This window comes from Populus nigra, chromosome 1 (assembly GCF_951802175.1).
Source record: "Populus nigra chromosome 1, ddPopNigr1.1, whole genome shotgun sequence".
NCBI lineage: Eukaryota > Viridiplantae > Streptophyta > Magnoliopsida > Malpighiales > Salicaceae > Populus > Populus nigra.
The window spans coordinates 26,703,987-26,713,455 of NC_084852.1; the positions used below are offsets into that span (position 1 = coordinate 26,703,987).

Sequence of the window (9,469 nt, forward strand, 5' to 3'; positions counted from 1 at the left end):
TCAACAACCCACTGGAAAGGATGATTGAGAGTGGGTTGAAAGGAAGCTTGGGAAACTAGGAAAGGAAGAATGAAAATTAATTGAGAGAAAGATTGAGAATTTTTTTGGAGCAGGCAGCGGCTTTTATGAGAGGCAGGCAGAAAGGTTATATTAACTGTTAGGGTTAGGTTACAGTTTAACTATTTATACCTCAGATTTGTGTAACTTTTGGCTTTTAGTGGGTCCGGTTCGGTTTGTACCGGTTTCTAGTTCAAAACCGAAACCAAATCGGACCTGTTGAAATTTATGGTTTTGACAATCGGTTTAATCGGTTTTTCATTTCGGTTCGGTTTTTTTGGTTAATTTTCTTTGGTTTTATCAGTTTTCTCAGTTAATCGGTTATTTTAAACACCCCTAGTAGGGAGAAAGCTAAACCCATTTGATCTTTCGGCCGCCCCCCTCTCTGAAAAAAAAAGGAGAAACCCTGCTTTGGGATTTTAAACTTTCGGTAGCTGCACAGACGCGACAGAAACCCATTCGCTAGCAGTCCCTTGATCCTACCGCCGACCACCTGAAACATAAGAAAAAAAAGGGATTTGCAGAGAGAAAGAAGCAGATATGAAAAAGGAGAAGAGAGAGGTAGATCTGAAAACAAGGAGGAAAACTTAAAATCAACTGCTGCTTGTGTGTTTTTCTCTTATTGCAGGTGACAGTGATCCTCACCGCCGACGAGGAAAGGAAAAGGAGAAGCCAATCTCGATTGCCTTGTTTCCCGGTTTGTTCTTGTGGTGGTGTGTGAACCCACACACCACTAGTGGCAGGGGCATGTGGAGAAGACGCGCCGCCACTATTCCTGAAGTGCAAGAAGTCTTCCCAACACTGCTCTAAATTTGGGGGGGGGGTTATTTTGTAAATCATAAATTATTTAATGTACTGTTCGTTTAGTTTTGATTTTTTTAATAATTTGTTGTGTGTAAATGTGAATGTAAAAAAGAAAAGAAAAAAAATATAGTAAAAGTGAATGTGTGTGTTTGTATTTTTTTTTATGGATGTTTTTTTATGATAAAATCACAAAGAATAAAGAAGAATTTAATGTTTTGATTTGCTCACGATAAATGATTATGAACTTACATGTAAGTCGTATTTCTAATATCCGATGAAAAGATAATTTTTAAAACTTCTTTATCACATTAAATCACAATGTAACTTACCTCAGGTAGGGTGCGCTAGGGGTGCTAATACCTTTCCTAGCCACAATCAGTCCTTTACCCGCAAATTTCTGACAAGACCAGTACACTCAGGTTTCCTAGTAACCCTTCAATGAAATACTAGGTGGTGACTCTCAAGAACCAATCAAACGAACAAAAACAAAAATCACCACAGACGCCGCGCGGGGGACGTGCGACACTCTACATTCACCATCGACGACAACTACTCCCTCTAACCACTGATAGCAGCTGCTAATGACATACACCAACAACTCTAGTAGTAACATCGATCATGATTATCATAACCCAATACAACTTAAGTCATGACCAAAATCCAACCATCCTCTTTCTTGATCTCACCAACCAAAACAAAACACCACCATCAAAATTATTATCCCTTTTCAACATCATCACAACAACTTCCTAACCAGCAATAATAGTGTCAGTAAAAATGGAAGTAGTGGTGGGGGTAGAAGAAAAACAAGAAAGAAAAATAAAATGTTTAAGTGGCTTAATCTCCCTCTTCAAATAGTGGTGGAATACATCACCGACATGGAAGAGAAGATAAGAGATGACACGCCCTATCTGGCTGACCACCTTTGTGACCATTATCGCACCCTCGCGAGTGGAGCGCGGTGATCCTCGATTGATTTCGGGGTCTTTTGTTTTATTGTGAATAAGGGAGTCGCCACCTAGTATTATGGTCACTAGGAAACCTAACTGGTCTTTCAGAGATTCTAAGGCAAGGGACTGGTTGCGTAAAGGGAAGGTATTAGCACCCCTAGTACGCCCTACCTAAGGTAAGCTGCTTGGTGTTTGGTTTGTCTTATAATTGCTATGGTGTTGGTGTTTTCTAATCCCATCAGTTTTCTAGGTTTTGATTCAAACTAAAATTATTAGGATAGAAATCCAAGGAAGTTCCATGTGCTTTAAAAGCTCATTTTCCCCTTAGTTTTTCAAGAGTTTGCGACTCGTAAATTGCAAGGAGGAGGGAGAAAAATTTAGAAATCTAGGGTGCTTTAAAAACCTTTTTTTTTTTGTCTTAGTGTTTTATACTCTCACAACTTGTAAACCGTGGGGTAAAAAATTGAAATGTCCTCGATTAGAATCAAGGTTTCTTTCAAGGATGTGTGCGGATTTATTATTCCTAGAAAATTATTTTAGATATTTACCACTCTGGGTTTCTTTATCCAAATATTAACAGTGAATAATAACAAATTACTCCCAATAATATTTTGGATATTCGTCCTTTAAGGATTTCTTTATCCAAACATTAGCGGTGAATAATAGATGAATTCCCCCCAAAATAAGATTTTTATATTTTTTGAAATATTGGCCAATACCCTTTGGAGTTTTACAAACATGTTGTAAAATCCAGAAATGCAAGAAAATAATTTTTGTTGTGTTTAAGAAATCCATGCGAAAACACATTTTAATTCGGAACTTCCAATATTTTCTGTATATAAAAAAAGAGCGTTCAAAACATGTTAGGGTATTGGCCGTATGCAACACACAAGAAAACATTTTTTTTTAAAAAAAACCACAAGCATCACAATTAAATACAAGAATCGCAATAAAAGGAAACCAATCGTCACATATATTCTAAAATTTACAAGAAAAGCTTAAAGCAACTAAAAAAAAATAACAGGAGAGAAATAAAACAGAATTTAGTGACAGTGTTCATCCCCATAAACCCATTTTAGTGACAGTGTTCATACCCACAAAACCCCTTTCTTTGACAAAACTAAAACCTGCTTTAACTCCCCCACGCAGACAGTAAGAAAGAAAGAAAGAAAAAAAATGCTTTATTCATGTATATAGGAAAAACAAAACCATGGTCGGCTAATCTCTCAAGAAGCAGAAAAAAAGAACGAACAGAAAAGGGAGCTGAGGATGAAGAAACAACAGCCCCCCTCCCATGGTTCCTTATAAACCAGCGAAAGAAAGACAAGAAAAAAAAGAAGAAACAGGTTTTTAAAACGTCAGGAACAACAAAAGGCAAGCGTTCATTGTAGTCTAAAATTAAAAACAAATGTGCAGAGCAAAGATAAAACTGGTTTCCAAAACGTCAACACAACAGATTTAAAAGCAGCAAAGGAGGAGAAAGTTCAGACTTATACCTGCAGGTCTCAACGTTTTTTTTTTTGCAAAAGATGAAATGGAAAACCAGGCGAACGTTGCTGTCAAGGTTTAGCAGCAAATCTCTCCTGTCTGTCTTGTCTTTTTTCTCTCCTCTTTCCTCACAATAACACCCGAATGCAAGAAAGAAACTCCCTCTATTTACTGTGTTTTTTTTACTCTGCCTATCTTGCGTTTTTTGTCTCTCTTTGCTGTGTTTTTTTCTCTCTTTTCCTATTTTTCTGCTCTCTTTCTGCCGCCCCTTGCTAGGTCATTAGAGGGGTTTATATATAGTCTAACATATCTCTATTTAGGAAAGATTTAATGCATTAATTCTAGGACGTAAATCCCTACTGATTTGCAGTAAAAAAACGCAAAAGGAAGCTGCAATATTCTGATTTTGTGTTGGTGCTTTACGTCTGATTTCTTTCCAGTTTTAGAGGAGGGTGTGGCTATTTTCTTTCCTTCCATAGGGCCAGCTGCTCCCTTTCAAATGAGGCAAGAAAAAACGTGGTTGCAGCTCCAAAATTCAGGCATGATGATAAAGGAAAAACAGCAGGAATTTGCAGCGAAAAAAAGAGAGAAAGAAATCAGCTGGAGGGTGCAGCTGCAAGGTCCTATTTTCCTTATTCGGTGTGGTAAAAATCCTGTCATTTATGATGATCCAACCCCCCTCTCCAACTTTCAATGTCCTTCCTCAATTCAATCCCTCAATTTAGCACATTTCAATTCAGTCCTTGGTCCAAAAAAAATCCTTCGAATCAGTCCCGCGAACTTGGGCAAAAATCCTTCTCGCGGTCAGGAATCCCTACTTTCACACTAGATATTCAAACAGGAATATCTTGAGCTTCTGATATCGAAATCAAGCGATTCAAAAGCCTAAATTTATCTACGTGTCTAGGACTACAACTTTAATGAAGGAGTCGAGGTGAGATAAAATCGTTTTATAGAACAGAAACTGGCAGTAATCTAGTTGGGCAAAAGGGATTTCCGGGTCTGACTCAAAAACTGACGAATGCCGAGAATCCTGATATGACTGAGAGTATGCACTACGAACAAAAATCACAAAAACTAAGCCAAAAATAGAATTTTTTTAGTGCAGACTCGGGTCAATATCCTTCTCGCGGTCAGGAATCCCTGCTTTCACACTAGATATTCAAACGGGAATATCTTGAGCTTCTGATATCGAAATCAAGCGATTAAAAAGCCTAAATTTATCTACGTGTCTAGGACTACAACTTTGATGAAGGAGTCGAGGTGAGATAAAATCGTTTTATAGAACAGAAACTGGCAGCAATCTAGTTGGTCAAAAGAGATTTCCGGGTCTGACTCAAAAACTGACGAATGTCGAGAATCCTGATATGACTGAGAGTATGAACTACGAACAAAAATCACAAAAACTAAGCCAAAAATAGAATTTTTTTAGTGCAGACTCGGGTCAATATCCTTCTCGCGGCAGAATTCTCTGCCTTCATGTTAGATATTCAAACACGAATATCTTGAGCTTCTGATATCGAAATCAAGCGATTCAAAAGCCAAAATCATCTACGCGTCTAGGACTACAACTTTGATGAAGGAGTCGAAGTGAGATAAAATCGTTTTAGAGAATAGAATCTGGCAGTAATCTAGTTGGTCAAAAAGGTTCTTGATCTGACAATGCTAAGCATCCAAATCTGATTGAGAATCTGCCCTAAGAACAATGATCCCTAGGACCTAATAAAGGTGCAGGTCAATTTTTCAACATGTCATGAGTGACAGAATATACCTAGGATGGTTAGATATCGTACGAAACTGAGTCAGAATCGGAGCCTAAGTTGGAACCAAAAAAACGACAGCAGCAAAACTATTTTTTTAGTGCAAATTCTGAGGGATTTATTCAACCTTAAAGACCAGATAAAAAAGAACGAATTTAGCATTATGAAGACATCCTGATCAACCTAAGAAAACCTGATGATTTTGGTAGTAAAGGGGAAGGATAAAAAGAGCAAAAAACAGCTCAAATAAGGTTTCAAAACACAAAAATATTTCTTTCTGTGCTTTGTCAATCTTCTGGCGAATATGAGCTAAACTCCTATACTCTGTTTTAAAAAAAGTATACACCGTCTCTAGCACGTGGTGTCCCAAAATGAGTAACAACAACCATCATTAGCGCGTGAACCCACATACCACCAACAACTGCTATCACACACCAATACGTGGCTGTCATGTGCCAATACTACCCTTAATAGTCCAACGACTTCTTCCCTTGATTTAAATCATTTCGATTGACTTTAGCCACTCTAGAAGGTTGTTGAATCCTAAATTGATTGTTGAATAATTTTTTTGTTATGTTGTTAGATATTGTGATGAAATGTTTATCTATTAAGATTGATTACGTATTATTGTGAATGTTTGTGACACTTAAAGTGTTGTGATTTATACCATGGTGTGGCAACTCTAGGATATGATGCCCCGAGTATTGGACGCTTGGTTTTTCTTATATGTTTTTAATTTTTCATTATGATAGGTTTTTCATGTGGATGTATTTTTTAAAAAAGTACTATAGCGGTGTTTTCACATAAAAAATAAATATATAAATAATGATTGTATGCTATTATGATTGAATTGCGGTTTTATGTTTCTCAAAAGAAATTGTTTTGTTAAACTTTAATAGGATCAATAGTTGAAGGGTGCCTTTGACAATACCCTTTTGATTCGCCTTTTTATTATTAAGTAAATTGTTGTTCTATCAGCAGGGTCACTCTCGAAGTGATAACATTATGATTGAAAATTAAAAAAAACTATCATGTTCTTTTTATCATTTTTATTTGTAATCATGTTTTTTTTGGATATTATCTGTGTTTTATGACATATTATCTTTTTTGTTGCAAGTGGACCTGCACTGGGTTAACCTAGCCTCACATAGACCCAATGAGTATAATTGGCACCCTTCGGGTCATTCTAGACATGTTCAATAAAGTAGGGCTAAAGCTCAATTTTCACCATCCATACGGGTCCAACGCCCATTTTCGCAAATAGGTTTTTTAATGAAATCCCCTATTTTAAGGATTAACATCAATATTTATTAAAAATCAATGTAATCACACTATTTTTAGTTATAAATGTTCATTTTTTTCTTTCTAAATTGATGAAATCATCTATTTTTAAGGATTAATGCCATTTTCCCCCTAAACCAACAAAATAGTCTATTTTCGGGGAGTAACATAAATTTATTTCCTAAATTGATGAAATCCCTTATTTTTAGGGATTAACATCTTTTTTTTCTTAAATCAAATAAATAACCTATTTTTAGGGATTAATGTTGATTTTTTTCCTAAATCAATGAAATCCCTTATTTTTAGGGATTAACATCCTTTTTTCCTATATAAACAAAATCACATATATTTTTTAGGGATTAACATCGATTTTTTTCCTAAATCAATGAAATCTTCTATTTTTAAAGATTAACATCCAACTTTTCCTAAATTGATGAAATCTATTATTTTTAAGGATTAACATCATATTTTTTCAAAATTGATGAAATTATATATTTTTGGGATTAATGCCTAATTTTTCTTGAATTAATGAAATCTTCTATTTTTAAAGATTAAAGTAAAAAAATTTCTAAATGAATGAAATCTCCTATTTTTAGAGATTAACGTCAAAATCTTCTTAAACCAATGAAATATCCTATTTTTATCACCTATTTTTTTAGATCAACATTTTTTTTTTTCTAAATCGATGAAATCACATATTTTTAGGGATTAACATCAAGATTTTTCTTTATCGACAAGTTTTTTATTCATATGGTCTGACATTAATTTTTTATTAAAAAAATCTTAAATAAGATTATAAATAAATTTAGATAATTAATAACATATGTAGAATAAATTTAGAAAACATATTGTAAATGTAACTTTTTATTTGAAAAGATGTGGTAAGGATAACATCGATATTTCATTAGACATAAGTAACTTAATACATAAATTTGTAAGACCAATGTCTATTTTAAGATTCTCAATTTTCTTTAATTCCTAGGTGATGCATTTTTGAGAACAACGTAATCTATATGGTTGTGTTGTTTCTAACAATGCAACTAATTTATTGTGCGGACCCAAAAGTTTGGTTGCTCCAAAAGTTTCCACTGCAAATTTAACAATATATATATATATATATATATATATATATATATATATATATATATATATATATTAACTGGCACACACAATCTTTTCAAAATATAGGGTGTTTCTTGCTTACCTCAAATCTCTTGAAAAAGATTGAAAAGGTCTTAATTCAGCCCATCGAAGAATCGCAACAATGGAGAGTCGTATGCCCTTTGCTATAATTACCTTCACCCTCGTCATCTTCCTCTGTGGCAAGTAGTTTTACAATATTACATATATTAGATTCTTGCATGCAAAACTCTATTATGCATATTATTCACTTTGATTATTCTACATATATATTTTCTGTTTGCATATGCAATATTAATTAGTTTTCATTATTCAATGGATTTCGTGAATCCAATAAACATATCCTGGAGGGAGTTTCAGGATAAAAAATAAAAAAGAAAAAAAAATATTAAAAAAAACCCGGGTTATGTTATCTTTTTAAAAGAAAAATAAGTGAATTAATGCAAGATTTTAAATATTGAATTATGTACGGACGTTTAGTCCCGTAGAGAAAACGAAGGCCAAGTCTTAGATTCAAGTCCTATTCTTTTTATATGAAAAAATAAAAATAAAATAGATTCACATAAATTAGAGTTTGATGTATTTAAAACTTGTTTGTGTTTTTATTTGATAATAAAAATATTTTCGAATCAGTTTACTCGTGAACCGCATGACTGTTTAAAATTTTCTTTGAATCGACTAAGATCGATTTAGTTATTGATATGAACAAAAAATGCATCTTGCGCAGCTTGCACGCATGCAGGAGCTCAATCTGTGAGTTTCGTCGTCAAAAACAACTGTCCATACACAGTCTGGCCAGGAACTCTAACGGCTGCTGGCCGTCCGCCTATATCTTCAACTGGCTTCACATTGGCAACAGGTGCTTCATATTCGCTAAGTGTCCCTGCAACATGGTCTGGCCGCTTGTGGGCCAGAACGCAATGCTCTACAGATGCCTCAGGAAAGTTTGTTTGTGCTACTGCTGACTGTGCCTCTGGTGTCATAGAATGCAATGGAGCCGGTGCGATCCCACCAGCATCCCTGGCAGAATTTACTCTAAATGGTAGTGGTGGGCTAGATTTTTATGATATTAGCCTTGTTGATGGCTTTAACATCCCAATTTCGGTAACCCCGCAAGGAGGTTCTCCTGGCTGCAGTTCTACAAGCTGTGCAGCTAACGTGAATGCTGTTTGTGATCCTAGTTTAGCAGTGAGGGGGCCAGATGGGACTGTGATTGCCTGCAAGAGCGCGTGTTTGGCATTTAACCAGCCGCAGTTCTGCTGCACAGGAGAGTACAGTACACCTGACAAATGTCCTCCTAACCATTATTCGATGATCTTCAAGAAGCAGTGTCCTCAAGCTTATAGTTATGCTTATGATGATAAAACGAGCACGTTTACTTGTCCTAGTGGAGGCAACTATTTGATTACCTTTTGTCCATGATCAAATGTATGTGGTGGTTCACAACTCTTTCTTTTTATGGAAAGAGTTGGAGGACAACACATTTAATAAATGTTTTTTTTATGATAATTAATAAAGAAATAGAATAATAGATTTGGGATTCACATCAATTATCAATTTTCATGTTGTTGATATGGTAAAACTGTATGCCATTCGTTACAAATTAGCAACCCTTGATCAACTTATATGTACCAAGTAGATGGTTTTAAATTATTTTTGGCTGCTGTTGCCGCCTTCAATTTCAAAACATTGTTATTATCTTTCTTTGCCAAGTAGATGGTACTGAGAAGACTTTTTTTAATACAATTTTCTGACTTGGGTTACCAGGGGATGGCTTTTTTCCTTTTTCATACAATTTTTTTTTTCAATTTCATCCTCTAACATTGAGTTGGTTGAAATTTGAGTTTCATATTTATTTTCAGTTTGCTTTATATGGGGTTATCTAATTCTCATTACTAATATTATGAAGTTGGTGGGTTAACTTGAGTTGACTCAGGTTGTTTTTAGTTTTTTTTTTTATTTTTATTCTTCAATATTGGGTTGGTTGGG

At 34.8% G+C, this 9,469-nt stretch overlaps 1 protein-coding gene across 1 annotated transcript; it reads left to right on the forward strand.

Moving 5' to 3' along the window:
- Window positions 1–7,604: 7,604 nt before the first annotated feature.
- LOC133680868 (thaumatin-like protein 1) lies at window positions 7,605–8,954 on the forward strand. The gene is made up of 2 exons (XM_062103889.1): window positions 7,605–7,662; window positions 8,208–8,954. The coding sequence occupies exons 1-2, from the start codon at window positions 7,605–7,607 to the stop codon at window positions 8,900–8,902; spliced, it is 753 nt and encodes a 250-aa protein (XP_061959873.1). The 3' UTR covers window positions 8,903–8,954.
- Window positions 8,955–9,469: the final 515 nt, after the last annotated feature.

Bases quoted from the DNA above. Each gene is read 5' to 3' on its own strand.
- LOC133680868 (XM_062103889.1), top strand. From the start codon at position 7,605: ATGGAGAGTCGTATGCCCTTTGCTATAATTACCTTCACCCTCGTCATC. The intron at 7,663-8,207 runs GCAAGTAGTTTT...CATCTTGCGCAG, and splicing joins CCTCGTCATCTTCCTCTGTG to CTTGCACGCATGCAGGAGCT.